Below are 18,010 nucleotides of genomic sequence, written 5' to 3' on the forward strand. Positions count from 1 at the left end.
CAATTTTTTTGAATTTTGGTTTCATTTGGTTTCATATTTAGCCACCTTACCTGTGTTCGTCGGTTCGATGCTTAATACTGCATGCTATGATACAATAAGATTTTTGAACCTTACTTTAATATAGATTTTATATACATTTAAATTTTACCGGCTCCCTGATATCCCACCGATGCAATCAGTTTGTAACAGTTAAAAGACCTCTTGTGCTTCGCTTTCTAATTTCTCTCAAAATAAAATTATCATAAAAATTTCAGAATCTGTTTTAAATCTTTGTTTCACATTTATATTTAATAATTTATTCATTTATTCATTTCGCTACCTTTCAGGCATTAATCTCTGCTTCGTTTAAGTACAATCAGAATTCTTATAATTATTATTACTTTTTGTTGTTTCTTTTTTGGTGTACATGTAAAAAATTCAGTACCTCTTAAATAATTAAATAATGCTTTCAGTGTCAGCGCCAAGGGAACTGACTTCAAGAATGCTGTACAACAAATTGTATTGTGTTCAAATACAGATATACGTATTAGGGTGTGTCACTTTTGGGAATTTTTTTTCAAGGTAAAAAAACCGAAAAACAATTTCAAAAAGGTAAAAAGGATATACTCATGAGTTTTTGATACTAATATTAAAGGGTGCCTTTTCCTACTTTCCATTTTCTATTTATATGACACGGAGTTTTTATACCCTGAACAGGGTTTATTAAGTGTGCCACAAAGTTTGTAACACCCAGAAGGAAACGTTAGAGCTCCCAAAACATATATATAACAAAATTATCAGCATGATGAGCTCAATCTTTTTAGTTATGTCCATCCGTCTGTACGCCTGTCCATATATACAAGAAGTGATGAGGTTTTGGTATACTTGTATGTACATATATCTCAAATTTTGCCTACGTCTTATTTTCTCAAGCTGCTCATTTATTGGAACCGCCGATATCGGATAACTATAGCATATACATAGCTGTAATGGAAAAATTACACACCCTAATATGCATAAGCTTTTCTATCTGTGTGTGTGTGTGTGATATTACAGATCTTCATATATTTAAATTGGAATTTTCCATAAATAAATTCCATTTTATTACCATAATGTACAGCAATACACATGCGTGTAGCGACAAGAGCGCATACACATACATAAGTAAGTATTCCCTTAAGTAAACATTGAGCACATTCAAGAATAATAAACGCATTGAAAGTGTTTTCATTTTTACACCATTTTTTTCGGTTGAAATGACTTTGCTTTAGATTTGCATATTTATTATGGATGTAGGTGTATGCGGTACTGTAGGCAAAAAATAGTAAAACTTTTTACTTTAAATTTCGACTAAAAACCCATTCGTCGAAATATTCTTTTTCTGTGTTAGTATGACTATCAGTGACATCTATGCCAAATGTCACATCAAAATAATCCTTAGTGTTTAGTACACGCGGGTCTTTCTGCAGTGTATAAAGTGCATTCAACAAAGAAGTTCTACTGAGGAATTAAATTTCTCGTGCCGAAACGTTCAAAATGATGGAAAAGGATTTCGATTGAAAGTCAGAGTTCTTACTGGCATCGGTGGAATATCGGAAGGATCGAAGAAACCCATTTTAAATGATCGTTTGGGCCTAAGAAAAGTAAAAGCGTGGTTGGTTCCAAAATCCAGGTTGTCATGAAATATTACTGACGATCAATCAGCCGAATATCGCGGTAAAGGTGAGCCACGTCAATTCAGGTCTACAATCAAGGTTGTTTGAAAGTTTTCCTCAACTATCGAAGTGTGGGGCACTCCGAATTCCTTCCGACCAGCCAAACTGTCAACAAGAAATACTATTTGAGCTATTCGTAAAAAGAAACCACAATTATGGGCCGACAACTCTTAGCTTTTGCACCATAATATTGTATCTTCGTATACTGCATTAATGCTTCGTCACATTTTCGCCAAATTTGTATCCTTATTAGTTCCGTGTAACTTCTGCTTATTCAGTAAACTCAAACGACCGCTCCGGGGGAACTGTTTTGAGTCTATTGAAGACACTAAACGTGAATTACTATGCACATTGAAGGCTAATCTGGAGTTTAGCTTAAACAACTCTTTCGAGGATTGAAAAAGGCGTTGGCAAATTTTGGTATAGGGTCCAAGGAGCATTACTTTGAGGGGAACGGCATAGGTTTTGAAGAATAAATTAATAATATTGAAATTATGAACAAAGTCTTACTATTTTTTGCCCACAGTAATGCCATATATATGAGTGGGTGAGTGTGTATGTATATGTTTATATTTGCTTGTGTTAGTTTAAATTCTTCAAGTTAATTTGTATGCATTATGTATTTAGAAAAACATTTACTTTCACTAAAAGCCTCTTTCTTTCCCAATGGTATTTTACCGTCGTCGCCGGCCGCCGCTTCCTCTGGGAAAGCGCGCCTCACTGCGTAGGTTTTACGCTGAAAAAGCACACAACTTGCCTATTTGGCTGGACTGTGTGCTATGGCACATATACATGCATATACGAGATATATGTGTGCGGTCAATACGTGATGCAACTACTATGTATATGTATGTATGTATGTATATATTTAGAAAAAATCCTTACAAAAATAATATACATTGATATTATAAAAAAGTTTTTGGCCCACTATGAAAGATGTCGATATACTTATACATATATGTATATATAAACTCATAATTAGCCACGCCCACTTCCGCACAAACCAACCGCTTTTGCCTATTTAATCATATTGCACGCGCTGTTTTATCACATTCCTCTCCGCAAGCGTGACATCGCCCTCATTCGTTCAGTTCGTGTCACCGCTCATGTGATTATCAATAATCAGCTGTATCACACGCAAACAATCGCGTTGCCGCGCCGCCGTATTGTCCACCAACTGCTCGATGAATTGGCTGTAGTCGATGCTGGTGCTGGGCGGTATATCCTGTGTGCACGATATGTACTTGTTGAATATGTCCGTATTGATGGAACTCGCCGGATAGCTTTGATCGCGTTTCAGTAACTCACTGAGCGATTGTGCCGAGCTCAAAAGCTTGTCTTTGTTCTTCTGGTAAGCATTGATTTCTTTGAGATTTGCATAATCGGCGCTGCTCACTTCCACCGTGTGCGGCGGTCCGACTCCTTTGCCGGCCGCCTTGTTCAGTCGCATTTGATATTTACGCTCCGACACGAAATTGCCCAGCAAATAGCCTGTGAAAAACAATTTGAACTTAATTTCATAAGCCAACGAAAAGGCAATGCCATAAAGACTCTTAATAATGCTAAACACATACTCACCCAGTATGAGCGTCAGGAAGGCTATTGTGAGCACGAGACTGACGCAAGTGCGTTTGGTGACATATTCGCGGAACTCGCGGGAACTGTTGGCACGTACAGCGGTCTCATAGCTCAGCACTTGATGCATCTTTCGTGGCTGGTAATGTGATAGCGCGGTCTCTGGGGTTATTTATATGTTGTTGTTGTTGTCTTTGTAGTTGTACCTCCTTAAATGTTGCATGGGTTTATGTCGGCGTATTAATGTGTGCGTGTTACGCATATAAATTTTCTAGCGAATAGAATATTGCTAGTCATTTTGGTTCATATTTTTGGTAACATGCTGTCCGTTGTAGCGAAATAGGAGCTTGATTATGCTGAAAACAGTAATTAAAGATTAAATTACATTAAGATTACATTTTAAATACAAACTGTAAATTGGTATCAGAGAAATGTGTAATTCAAAGCCAAGCATATACATTAGGGCTCTTATTTGAATAACCTGAAAACCAATTATTCGAATACCTGGTTTGTAACCGTTGGTATGAATATTAATCGACTCGATCGTTCTACTGCGTTGTTTTAAGTAAATATTTATTTTTTCGCCTTGAAAGTGATCTCTACCAGATGTGCGAACAATTTTTGCAGCCCTCGAAATATTTTTCATAAGCAATTTTTGGGATGGCATCCAACTCCTTCAACGAATTGTGTTTTATACCTTCCATTGAATGATAACGGATCGTCAATTTCAGTTTGGGGAACAAGAAAAATCACACGGAGCCGAATGTTGGGAATACGGCGGTTGATTTATGGTATTCATTGCGATTTCGGCTTTAAGTTCCATCTCGTTAGATGGTGTATTATCATAGAGTAAAATTCATTAATTTTCCTTCCGCAATTTCGGCCGTTTTCGACGGATATTTTCATGCAAGCGCCTCAATATGAACTCCTTATTGACCGCCTTCCCCTCTGAAACAAATTCATGATGCACCAAACCACGAATATCGAAAAACCCAATGAACATCGCCTTGATTTTTCAGCGGCTTTGTCGTAGTTTTTTTTGATTTCAGTTCATTTTTTCCCTCTATTCCGATGATTTTTGACTTGTTGGCATGTCAAACTTATAAACTTATGTCTCATCGAGAGTTATAATGCTCTCCATGAATATGTGATCGGAATTCGCACGATCAAGCATGTCCAAACAGACTTGTTTACGGTACTATTTTTGAAAAAAGTTCAGCTTTTTCGGAACGAGTCGAGCAAGAACGCGTTTCAAACCCAAAATTTTCACCAAAATTACTCAAACGGACTCGCAAGAGATGTCGATCTAGATGTCGATCTCTTGCGAGTCCGTTTGAGTAGTTTTGGTGAATATTTTGCAATCTCTCTAACACTTGCTTGACGATTTTCATGTACCTTATCCTTAACTTTTTTAATGTTTTCATCGGTTGACATAAGCTTGCAAGATAATAGTTACGATTTAATTAGAAAACGCTAATCATGCGCCTAAAAATGTAAATTGAGTTCATCATCCTTATAATATACCAAATATGCGCCATTTTGGTTGGAAACATTTCATGGATTCCGTTCCGGTAATAATAGAATTGCGGTGATCTGCTGTCACCCAGAAGTGGCAAGCTGGGCCAATAGGAGAAGAATTGTGTTTCATAAGGACAACTTCGGGCCACACAATGATAATAACTTACCACTAGCTCGGGGGGATGCCTTATGCATCAGCCTTATAGCCTCATCTTCTAGTGAAGTGATTACCACGTTTTCTATCTGTGGGGGCTGATTTTCCTTGTGAAAAATTCGCCCCGATAGAAGTTTATGAAAATAAACTGTATCAGTTTTTGCTAATAAGTACAACGGTTTTTATAGGACGTAGCTAAGTAAAATCTACATTATATATACAGTGGCGGACAAAAGTCTATACACCCCCCACGTGGCATTGATTCTGCTAAATTTTTCAACTCTGCAAACGTTATGCTCTACCAAACTTCTAATATGTGCTCTTTGGGTATAGAAGAGCTAGAAATCTGGTGCTTTCTAATTTTACGATCCAAAATTTCCCAGACATGTTCAATAATATTCAAATCTGGCCTTTGAGGTGGTGTGTTTAATTGTCTTAGAGCGTAATGAAGCAACCAGTCCTTAACAATTTGATCGTTATCTTGTTGAAAGATCTAAACGGAACTGAGCACCAAATTATTCACCAAATAGAATTATGTTCCAACAGAGATTTCTACTTGTAACGATCCATTTTACCTTCAATAAAAGCTAACTTTTCAACCCAGAGGCCGCAACAGCTTCCCAAACCAATACGCTGTCGCCACCGTGCTTCACAGTTGACACTTTGTTCTTTGGTTCTCATACAGCGTTAGTTTTCAGGCAATAAAACAGTCATCTCAGCCATGTTCAGGCTGGAAAAAGAAGCGAAAGAGGTCTTATGACGAACAAGGGTAAAACAAATCATATGTAGGCCACACGAAAAGATTATTTGCATCTTGAGAACTATAAATGCTTTAAAAGTCTCTTATGGTTACGACGCAGGATATGAATAATGACGAAGGGAGATAAGAAATCACTTAGAGCAAACTGCAAATGTGGCGATTGCGCATTTTGGCGGCATAGGCATGTCGCTAGTAAACAAAATGTATAAGAGTGGTTCCAGCACACATCCTTGACGTACACCCGTTTCTGTTAGCTGTAACGTAGTATATAATTGTCCTTACTTGATAATAAAGTAGCGATTACACAGGTAAGAGTGCAAGGTCAGTAGGATTGGACGATATGATGAGGCCTCATGCGAGCTTTTTACAGGTTTTTGTACCATAATAATTTCAGAAATATTGTGATTTGTAAATATATTTATTTTGGTGCTAAGAAGCTAAGTTAAACTGTTCAGTTTTATGTCGAGGAAATGACATTATTTGCCATTTTTTATAATGGAACCACGAACTGTATGAGCTCTACGGCGACATGGATATAGTAAAGCACATAAAAATCCAACAAATGCGCTGTTCAGGTCATGGAAGATTATGCTTCAGTGAAAAGCTTCTTCGATTCGAGACCCATGGCTCGACATCAGAAGCAAGAGCACACACGCATCTAACGAAAGGACTAGCGATCTCTCTACACTTGGATTATACAACAGCGTCACCTTGCCAAGATAGACGCAACTAAGGAAGTTTTATGTTCGGTAAAGCACAAAATATTTATCGTACCCAGCAAAGTACATATTCTAACGGAATAAAATCCCTCAACTCAGATTACCAAAGCTCATACTTCATGAGATTTTCGCAGAGGAATTTAAGAACCTATTTTTTGAGTGAAATGTGAAAGTGAAAAAATATTCGTTTCGGAGCGTACACTTTTCTAGCCTGCTGAATGGCAGTGAAAGCATAACACCAGGAGATGGTAAATCCGATTGCCGAATCGATGACGATAGAGTAGATGTCGCACTTCCCGACCATGAAGAAGTTCGAATAGCAATTAGCTTCTTTGTAAATATGGTCGGCCCCGCCAAGCTAATACGGCTGTGTAAACTGACGTTGGACAATACCAAAAGCTCCGTCAGAATCGATAAGGACTTCTCCAAGTCATTCGATACCAAACGAGATTTCAGCCAAGGAGAATTCCTATCGTGCAATTTTTTCAATCTACTGATGGAGTAAATGATTCGAGGTACAGAGCTTAATCGAGAAGGTAGAATCTTCTATAAGAGTGTACAGCTGCATGACGGTTGACAACATCTTATGAGTCGGCATTACGAATTTTCGAAAGAAAGGTTCTACGGAAGATTTATGGTTCTTTTCGTATTGGCAACGGCGAATACTGCAGTGGATGGAACGAAGAGCTCTACGAGATATACGACGACATTCACATAGTTTAGCGAATTAAGAGATAGCGGCTACGCTGGCTAGATCATATTGTCCGATTGGATGGAAACACTACAGCTCTGAGAGTATTCGACGCAGTACCCTACGGGAGAAGCAGAGGAAAAGGAAAGCCTCCACTCCGTTGGAAAGACCAAGTGAAGAAGAACCTGGCTACACTTGGAGTCTCGAATTGGCGCCAAACAAGAAAAGGAACGACCGGCGCGCTGTGGAACCCGTTTTCAGTCGACTTGTACTTTTGAAAAGTGTTTCGTGGACAACAAAAATCATTCGCATAAGTGCATTACATCTGGCGGGAATTACTTTGATGGCAATAAAATAAATATTGATGGATAATTAAATATTTTGCGTTTTGTTTACAATGTCCTTTACCAATTACCTTTTTGTCACCATTTTTATAGTCCATATAAGTGAGAATTGCCTTCTATTAAAAACGGCGCAATCGGTTCACAATTTCACCTAACTAATAAAGATTCTCCTTCTTCTCTAAAAACCATCTTGTATAAATAAAGATAATTCGTGTTTAATTCCAAGCTCATTTTTCGATATTAAAACCTTTTCTCATTAAGACAAAAAACACCAATATTACCAAATTCGAGTGTAAGGCTCTGACACAATTATTAATTGTACAAATGTCATTTTTGGCATTTTTATTGCTGGTTCCTGACATATAAATCGATATCTCATACAATGAAGATAAAAAAAACTTTATATGTAGATGTCTATGTAGCAGAATACTAAAATAGACTCAGATGCAATAAAAAGAGCATTAAAGGGGGCGCCTTTATGCTGAAAGCGCAAGCTGCTTTCTGACATAACAAATTCAAGTGAAGTTCCCCACTCACGCACTTCTCTTGCAATAAAAAGTGCATAAAGCGAACAATTTAATAGTTCCCATAAGCGAGTAGCAACGGTTGCGATGGCACCTAAACTAGAAAGCACCGAAGGGCAACAAAGAAAAGTTTTGCATAAACTCCAAATCATTAAGACGCATCACCCCAGCGACTGGAGGAATTATGAATATGCAACATGCGACCCTAAGCATTTAGCACCCTCTTGCAGCCACAAGCAACACGTCGGTGCACTTAAGCAGCGGCCACTTTCCCGCTGATTTAAAAGCAACACAACTATGTGCACACATACACACAGACATACGAACTAGGGTATTATGAAAATGTTGCATTGTCGGTGTTTGACGTGGCAGCAACCGGCTGCTGTTCCACTTTTCCGCCATCATTGTGACATTGAATGATTGCCGGCACTATAACGGTCGCCTTGTACGGGACTTTGTTGTCCTTTAATAGTTTTTCTATTTTTCCGCATTTTACACGTCGCACGCATTTTGCCGACTGGTTGATTGAATAAAAGAATTACTGCCAAGACTTATGAAAGCAGTAACAAGCGTGAAGCACTCTTGGCTAAGTGAGTTATACAAAGCCCTATTTACTTAGTTATTTAGTCACTTAAGGAAGCTCGTATTAAATTAAAGAACTTACAAAGTACTCGTATATATTTATAGACGATTGTCACTTAAATGTCGTCGTGCATTTAATGGGTCACTGCCAAATAAGTAGATCCGTCAAGGCTAAGGGGCCAGTGAATTTGTCTATACATGGTATACTCGTACAAGTAGCTGAGTAAGTCTGTGTAAGAGTTCGTGTTGAGTCGTCAGGAGATTTTGTTGGCATTTGCTGTTGCCAAACAAATCGGATTACACCTGCCAAATGTCCAATCAATAATTCAATTTGGGGCTGTGCAACATATGGGCCGAAACATGCCACGGTGAGCAGTGGCCAGGAAAATGTCTTATATATGCATAATTGTATATACATCTGTATGCGAGTGGGTAATAATCTGCAAAAGATTTATAACACGTTACAAATTTTATTAGTTTTCAAAATAAATGTATAGTTGTATGTGTAGATATATTACATTTACTATGTGGAATCGAAAGTACTGAAAATATTCGTACGAATATTCTGAAGATAACGTCTTCAATTACAGTTATATAGAGATTCTCTTGAACCTCAACGTTTCCATATTTGAAGTTCTTAAATAATAGAAGGCTAAACTCAATATTAGCGTCTATGAACTATGTCAATTTCGTCGTATATCTCCAGGACCATAAATCTTCCGCAGAACCTTTCTCTCGAAAATTTAGATTGGTCTAGAGCAATAAAGTCAGCTTCTTTTCGTGCTGTCAAAAGCAGGTTTTGAAATCGACGATGAGGTGGTGTGTGTCGATCTTCTTTTCACGGGTCTTTTTCTATATTTGACGCATGGTGAATACCTGGTAAGTTGTCGGTAATGTCCAATCAGTTTGTTGACGGTGGGCTTTAAACTTTCACACAATATGCTCGATACAACCTTATATGCGATGTTGAGGAGCCTTATGCCTGTCTCGGCGAACGAAAACCAAACTCTCTAAGTCACTCATAATTCCCATCCTGCTATATGGTGCAGAAGCTTGGGCAATGACAACAGCTGATGAGCCGACGTTACGAGTTTTCGAGAGCAAGGTTTTGCGGAATATTTATGGTCCACTGACAACAGCGAGTAACACAGTCGATGGAACGATGAGCTGTATGAGATATACGACGAAGTTCTTCGAATTAAGAGACATCGACTACTCCAGCTTTGAAAGTATTCCCGCCAGGGAAACAAAGGAAGGGGAAGACCTCCACTCCGTTGGAGAGATCAGGTAGAGAAGGACCTGGCTGCTCTTAGTATCTCGAATTGCCGCCACGTTGCGAAAAGAAGAAACGACTGGCGCGCTGTTGTTAACTCGTCTGCAACCGCGAAAGCGGTGTCTACGGCAGTAAAGAAGAAGAAGATAATAAAAAATTTTCCATGTGTATCCCAAAATGCAGACGCCATAACTCTGCCTGCCGAATGTTGTATTTTACAGTTTTGCACGCTTTGGAGTGGACATATATCGGAACAAAAACTGTGGCTTACCTCAGTTGAAAATCTGAAAATACTGCTCCAGACTACTCTTCTTTGTTTTTTGGTAGACAGTGAACTCCGGCAGCATGTAGCTGCCATACAAACTGACCGACGAAATCGTGTCCTTATAATGGAATGTGGATTTTATTTGTGAAAGGTATCGTAGGTAAGGCTTCGTTTTTTTCTGGTTTTACCTAATAACACAGCTTCTCTTTCATTCATGAAGATTACTAAATTGCTTCGATGCCACCCAAATTCTTGCTTCTGCACAGAGCACTGTTAGTATACCTTGAATCCCATTGTTCTACAAACATTGAAATTATTTACAACCGCGAGGTAAAGTTTAGTATTTTTAATCCACTTACAAACAACATTCTCGTACACCGCACATCAAATACAAAATGCAATAACAGCAACAACATATTAAATGGAATGAAAATGAAATGAAAGTGAATGAATGTGAAAGAAAACGTTATTCAACAGTTTGACTACAAATATTTCGCTCAACCAGCCATCACACATTATTTATGTATATTTAACATACGCCTGCTCCGCCCTCCTCTGCAGCTCGGCTGGCAACATTTTACGTTTAAAATGCTCAGTTTTTATTAGATCGGACAGCACAGCCACCCAGAATAATCCTCTTTAAGGCTGTGTCAAATGCCTGGCATATTTCGTTCACTCCCGTTGACCTTGAAATTGGTAAAACCGTGTCAGAGCAGGCCACAGTAAAGCGCCAGGGGAAATTCCATGAATTTATATGTGAACCAATGAGAAATGTGAGCGGTAGTGGGTGAGAAAGATTATGTGAGGTAAATTTTCACAGATAAACTTAGTGATGAACGATACATGAGGGACGAACTCAGCATCGACTCGAAAGGCATCTGGAAAGGTGGTATGGTATCTCACTCCATGAATACCTATTATTATTACTCAAGATGTTCAAAATTGTTTGCGCGAAAAGCTGAGGTGATGAGTTGTGGGCAAGCGCCAAATAAGTGCAAATAATATTCAAACCGACAACTTTTTACAACAATGAAATTGTTTTATTTTCCACGAATTCTGGCCACAATGCTGATGGGTGATTAAGACCGCCGAGTTTTGGCCAAAAAATTTGTTTGTTGCTAAGCAATTTATTGGTTTCATTATTCTTAGAATTGAAACACTTCGAAAAAATTGTCTGCAATTGATCTGAATGAATTCAGTTGAAAGTTAAGTAATTAATGATTTCCACAAATAAGTGTGATTGAAGGAGATATTCAACTTTATTACTCAATCACCAACACTCATATAAGTTTTTGCAATTAAGTAATTAAAACCACATTATGTGAGGAAATATTCAAGCGTAAAAAATTAAAGAAACATTTCGCAAAATAATTCTACAATTTGCTTTGAAAAGTTTTGCTTGCATATTGCTATAAATCTAGGTATAAAATAACTGCTGATAAGGTCATTTATAAAAACTATAAATTATAATATTAAAGAACTAAAACCATTAGATTACAAGTAGTTTTGGGAAATGTTGCTACAAACCCGAACCCAAAGCACAAACTTGAGTTTTGGCAGCGTGCGCAAGGAGTGCAGTAAGGAAGAGCTAAGTACGGGTGTAAACGAACACGGCATAACATTGCAACTTGTCAGGATCAAAACCAGGGAAATACCTTCATTTCTGAACGAAAAGTACATTATAATTAGGAAAATGCTTTCTTCGAATTTCAATAATTCCGTTTCCTTCCTTTTCTTTTTAAGGAAAAGCACAGAAATTTCAAATTTTATGGGGAATATTTATTGTCATTTGAAGGGATATTATTTGGCATATATTGTTTGAAAATTATCTCTTTCAAATATTGGTCGTGACCACGTCTCATATGGTATTTCAACTAGTAACTGGAGAGGACCGCGCATGTGTGAATGTCCGCATAGACAGAAACCGCCGAGATCACGAGTCGGTTACTATGGCGCGATAACGGTCGCCATTGACGGTTACGTTCTCACCGGCCTCATATTTGAAGAAATATGTACCGATAATTCTACCGACCCAGAAACCACACCAAATCGTTGTTTTTTTTTCTGGATGAAATGGCAACTCTTGAATCTCTTCAGGTTACACTTCATTCCAAATGCGGCAATTTTACTTGTTCCTATTGAGCTAGAAGTGAGCCTCTTCGCTGAACAAAATTTAATTTGATAACGTGGATCTTCTTGGAACTTTTAAAGAGCCCGTAGTAGCTTAAGAAGGTCGAGCAGATTCAGTTCTTGCACAAGCTGTATGTTTAAGATCCCGACATAAAATTTTTCAAGTCGTTCCATGCGTCAGTCGGAGTGACTGCGAACGATACCAAATCGACTCTCCACGGTCTTTGTGTGCACTCTCAGTGGTCTATACGGTCGAATATCATCCAATAATCAGTGCGTTGCGAATAGTACGTTTAGTAAGCCGACTATGTTGATCCTGATACATTCATTAGCGTGCATTTTGGAAAGTAAAGGAATCCAAATGGAATTTAAAATATGGATATATAGTGATTTAGTCGATTAATGGCGGGGTTTTTGGAATACGTGCATCAATTTTCATCAAGATATATCAACTTTTACTCAAATTAGAGCTTACACAGACGGACGGAGGGATAACAGATTAATCTGAAAACTTAACCGGCCAACGGTATGTATCGAATAGTAAACATTTTAGTAATTTTTTACCCGTGTTGTTTGGTATAAACAACCTTTAAGGGGTTATATACAGTTAGGATTTTCAAAAAATCGATTTTTTTGTTTTTACGTTTTCTTAATATATACCTACCTACCTATACACATACAAAATTTTAAGTCGATCCGACGAATATTTTCGAAGTTATAGACACATTAGTGAAGGCGCGCCGACTACAAGTAAAGTGCTTTCAAAACTTTAAACTCGTTTTTCTCGAAACGGTGTTTTCAAAGTCGGTGAGCAAGATTTCTCAGAAACGGCTGAACCGATCGGTCTGAAATTTTTACATAAGCTTCTTAACTATATTTTTTAGTACTTAATCGAAGGATTTCCCCATTCGATGAAAACTTCTTATTTTTAGAAACAATTAAAGACACGAATTTTGGTCGAAAATCGAACCTTTTGCTTTGAGTAGACCCCATTTTTTCAAAAAAATTTTTTTTGCTAATTCCTTCGATCAATCACTAGATTATTTCTTATATTAATGAAATTTATCTGGTTTTTGCTTTTTAGATGATCCAGTCCAGAGATATCGTGCTCACCGCAAGAGGCCTTTTTTTGCGGACCTCTGCAAAATTGGCAATATCAACGTTCCCGATAATTATTTTTGGCAAAAAAAAACATGTGAATATAGTTTAAGGTTGTCATAATATACCTGCCAAGTTTCAAATCAATAAACCAAATAGTTTGCTTAGAAAAAATTCTTGAAAAATGCCTTTTTTTCGACCTCCTAACTGTATATAACCCCTTAAGGAAAAAATATTTACAGTTATTAAAAAAATGTATCTTGATTTCCATCGATCAGTTTGAATAATAGCTCTTCTGCACTTTAAAACGTTTAAAGCTGTCATTCTATGGCTTTAAACTCTACAGGACTAAAACGTTAATAGTAATATGTAAAAATAAATCAAGAAAATTGTTTGCTTCAATCGCACACATGATTACTTCCTTTGCAAAATTAAATTCATTATTTTTGCACACACTTGAAGGTTTTGTTTAACAAAGTTAGAATTATGCAATTTAAGCCAAATATGTCCCGTTTTGTTGCAAAATATGCTGGCATTCTTTAACATAACTTCAATCAAACATAACTTCTTCAATCCTTTGAAACTCTCGTTCCTATTGGCAAAAACAGGCACAGTTGACTTTCAAAAGATTCTCTCGATACGAATTTCTAATAGGCAGGAATAGTTGTAATCACTTGGTGTTAAGCCCGGACCATAAAGAATCCCCTCACCACGTTCCCACAGCTTTCGGCGAATCCCTATATGTGTGGCGTTTACCTGGAGGATCCAAACTTTAATTGGTCAAAGTTTTCCAATTCTCGGTGATTGACAGACGATCCAATAATTGACATGTCCGAATAAAGAGTTTAGAGGAGTAACTCATAGTTGAAGATTCCCTGTCAATCCCACCCAACAATTAGAACTTTGATCCCCATATTCGGTATCTGGGGACTTGAATAGTTTTGATCCGATTAAGACAAACACTCTGTAAAACTTTCTTTACATCACTCTTGACTTGGTTACCATTTGCGCTGACTCACCGCCATTTTACCACAACCGTTTTCGCTTGATGTTGTCGGCAGTAATCTACTTTTCATCACCAGTATTCATCTGCTGCAAAACGGTCATTGCTTTTGTTGCCATTCAAATAGAATATCGATTCATGATGAATTTTGCGTCAAAATTTGTGAGACTTATTCATCGAGTTTCATTTGTGTCCTGGCGTTCCAGGCCAGGTACTTCATGGGAACGTTGGTCAACTACCAGCAACTGTAAACTCGCAAGGTCTTTCTGGCCTTTCGTAAGACGTACGAGGTTTGAGGAACTCTTCGCTCTCAGTAGGTGGACACCGAAGCAGATTTGTGTTAGGTTCCGAGCGTTTTGCCGATAGCTGATAACCAATTACAAAAGTTTTTCGTCTGGCTTGACAAGGAACTAAACTTAATATTTGATTGATATTTTCGACTTTTACCTTCGTGGTGCAGAAATGGAACGATACCAAAATAGCTCATTATTGGATCAGGACCAATTATGTATTCACATTTCCCATTTTTCATTCAATTTGTTAATCTTTGACTTGTGCTGTCCTACGTGAAACAATCACAAAACTATCAGAGAATTTTTTTATTATGATTTATTATGAATTTTTAAATTTTATTAGGCGATTCATTTCCAGGTTCCCTACCTCTTTAAAAGAAAAACACAGATATTTCGAAAGAACATTCGTTTCCTTTTATTTTTTGAAGATTATCTCTTTCAAATGTTTACGGCGGCTACGTGTCAGATGATCCATCCGTTGAGTCCAATCATTATAGCATTTCGACTGGTAATCGTCGAATGACACGCGTGATGTTTTGCTCCAAGACCTGAATCGAAGTGGGATTGTCCGCATATACTATGAACTTTACATCACTTTTTTTCTCACAGAAATAAGCGTAACGGTGCGGTATCACACAATCTTGGTGGCCAATCGACCGGCAAAAAACGTGAAATTATCTGCTCACCGAAGCATTTTCTCAATAAATCCATTAATTGATGCGATTCTTGGAACTTTTCAAGATCGCATAGAGCGAAGTAATGTCGTTTGGGAAGGAGGAGCGGCTTCAGTTCTTGCACTATCTGTATATTGTGTGCTTTCAATTTAAGATCTCGATGTAAAATGCGCCAAGTCGCTCCATATGTCAGTCCGGGTTGCTGCGAACGGCGGCGAATTGACTCTCCAACGTCGCGTGCTGGACGTTTTCTATTCAATCGAATATTATCCAATAATGAATTCTGAGTCTCAAGATGGATAATGGTGTTGAGTAAAGCGCGTGAAACTCATTTTCTACAGAGCGTAAATAAAGTTAAACGATTTGTAAACGTTGTTAAAGCATAAGTCTTTGATTCACCCGTTACAACGCAAGAAGCATATTACTAAATTCATCTAATGCAATATATATATTTTTGTTTTTACAGAACCATAGAAATATCGTATCTTAAAAATGGTGGACTCCTTAGATGTGCCCATGTGACCACCGAAATAAAACGGTCTCAACCCGGGCGTTACAATAATATATGTATAATTATATATCGCATAATTCGTCGCCTTCACTAACGCCTTGATAGCCACGCACTTAACTCCCCAACAGACAAAGTTTGTTCCTTATCACCCACATCCAATGATAGTTTGGCAATAAAAGATTTTAATTTCCACATTTACCAACTTTTCGTCTAATGTGTGAAAAAGTTGAGCAAATACTGTCATAATTGTTGCTTGCGATAACAATAAAGTGCTAAAAATATATTAACACTCAGATGAAAGGTTCGTTTACGAAGCCAACATCCGCAAATTCAACACCGATGCACAACTTCAAATCACAAAATACTGCACACACACATACGTACTCACGCAGCAAACTTAGCAAGCCAGCACACAATGCATTAATTATGAAAATTTGTTTACATGCACAGTGAGTCACTCAGTCATTCAGTCAGGCAGCCTGGCAGTCACTCAAGCTGGAAGTTGGGCACTAGCGAAAATAAGAAGAAGGCAGTGAAGCGTTATTTCGCAGGCTTTCACCTCTTTTCAGTCAATGAACTCACGCCAGTGTGCCTGACACTCAAACACACATACACACACACACTCATGAAATAATTGTCGCTCTCGCTGCCCACAATTTAGCATAGCAGAACTTTCACTTACTCCTTTGCCGCTGCGGCCACGACGAACACCACGAACGCGTAGAGGCCAAAAAACTTCGCCAATCCTTGTTTGTTCGTATGTATTTCACTATCCTTTTGGTTTGTTTTCGTTTCTTTGTTGTTTTCTTTTTTTTCACTTTTTTCACTCTTTATTTTCTACACATTTTGCTTTCTAATGATTATTCAGTTTTGCATTCGTATGCAGTTATGTACACCGAACAGTTGTAATACGAGTAATATTGGAGATCTGTTGGTGGGGTGGAGTGTTGCCACACACACGCTTATACTTCGCATTCAATAGAAAGCACCGTTGCGGCTTACCACACCACATCCTACCCACATAGCGCCGCACAAGTAGGGAGTGTAGAGCAAAGCCTTATGCGTTTGTATGTGTTTGTTCGTATCCACTTGGTGAGTCGGCAACGTATGTGTGAAAGGATGCGTTATCCTATGTATTACTGCACACACTTTGAAGTTTACTGCTTGCCTGCAATTTGAGCAGTGTAAATTTAGAGCTTAGGGTCAAAGGAGCGCGCGCGCTTTTCCTTACTTAACGCGTTCTTACGAGACTTTCTGGAACTTCGAACTTTCCTGACTGATTCCTTATCGGCTACTGAGCAATCTGGCGAAGGTCCGGGTATTTTATGCGCTGCAAACTGGTCGCATTCAACACAGTGCCTTTGCTGGCGACGCTCATCAGCTGCGCTAACAAATGAGAGACTTCAATTGGTGCCTTGCGCCCGTGGAGCACGTACTTCTATGCTGTCTCTCCAATTCGTGGTGAATTCGCTATTTAGAAGGAAATTAAGAGCATATGCTCGTTCTTACGCGGAGAGAATTCGTATTGTGGAGGGTAAATTTGTTTGCCTAGCAAAGTAACAGCTGAGTTTTGTTGTGAGTTCAAGCAACTAACTTTTTTATTTTATGCCTTTTAATGAGATACAGAAAGACAACAACTAACTGTCGTTGGTTTTTTCTCCGAATATAAAAAGTTGGCGTGGCGTCTTGTGGAAAACTTTCGATCGCTTTGAACTCTTTGAGCCAGCGATACTTAAGATTGTTTCCACATCATTAAGAATTCTATCGACAGTGACCATGAAATGCAAAAACTTTTTGAAATTAAAATATTTGAATTTTAATTTGTTTAGGATTAGGGATATCTAGATCCGACAAAGCAAAAGACTATGTTATAAGAAGCATAAGTCACTTCACTACTTCCAATGTTAACAAAAGATTGATTTTCACAATAATTTTTACTAGAGTTGTGGTAAAACAAAATGAACTGGGCTCACTCCACGTTCAGCGAGCATCTTAGAAAGAGCTCTGTAGGGTCCAATGGACGTCAAAAGCAAGCGGAAAGCGTTAGGGTGAGGGGACCGGAATCAAGAACCAGTCTCCTGGTGTTCACAAGTAGCTTTTAAAGCATCTTTCAAGTCGACATCGTTGGTTTGAGTAGTTGTACAGGCAAAATATTACAGTGCAATAATGATAAGGAACATATTACTATGTCTAGAGATGATA

General features: G+C 38.1%; 1 protein-coding gene across 1 annotated transcript; it reads right to left on the reverse strand.

Moving 5' to 3' along the window:
• Window positions 1-563: 563 nt before the first annotated feature.
• LOC105221896 (uncharacterized) lies at window positions 564-17,163 on the reverse strand. The gene is made up of 3 exons (XM_011199034.4): window positions 16,491-17,163; window positions 3,273-3,625; window positions 564-3,185 (listed from the first exon to the last, which is right to left on the reverse strand). The coding sequence occupies exons 2-3, from the start codon at window positions 3,397-3,399 to the stop codon at window positions 2,782-2,784; spliced, it is 531 nt and encodes a 176-aa protein (XP_011197336.1). The 5' UTR covers window positions 3,400-3,625; window positions 16,491-17,163; the 3' UTR covers window positions 564-2,781.
• Between the last annotated feature and the right edge of the window lie 847 nt (window positions 17,164-18,010).

The sequence above is a fragment of the Bactrocera dorsalis genome, chromosome 2, assembly GCF_023373825.1.
Source record: "Bactrocera dorsalis isolate Fly_Bdor chromosome 2, ASM2337382v1, whole genome shotgun sequence".
In the NCBI taxonomy this organism is placed as follows: Eukaryota; Metazoa; Arthropoda; class Insecta; order Diptera; family Tephritidae; genus Bactrocera; species Bactrocera dorsalis.

Bases quoted from the DNA above. Each gene is read 5' to 3' on its own strand.
- LOC105221896 (XM_011199034.4), bottom strand. From the start codon at position 3,399: ATGCATCAAGTGCTGAGCTATGAGACCGCTGTACGTGCCAACAGTTCC. The intron at 3,186-3,272 runs GTGAGTATGTGT...TGTTTTTCACAG, and splicing joins CTTCCTGACGCTCATACTGG to GCTATTTGCTGGGCAATTTC.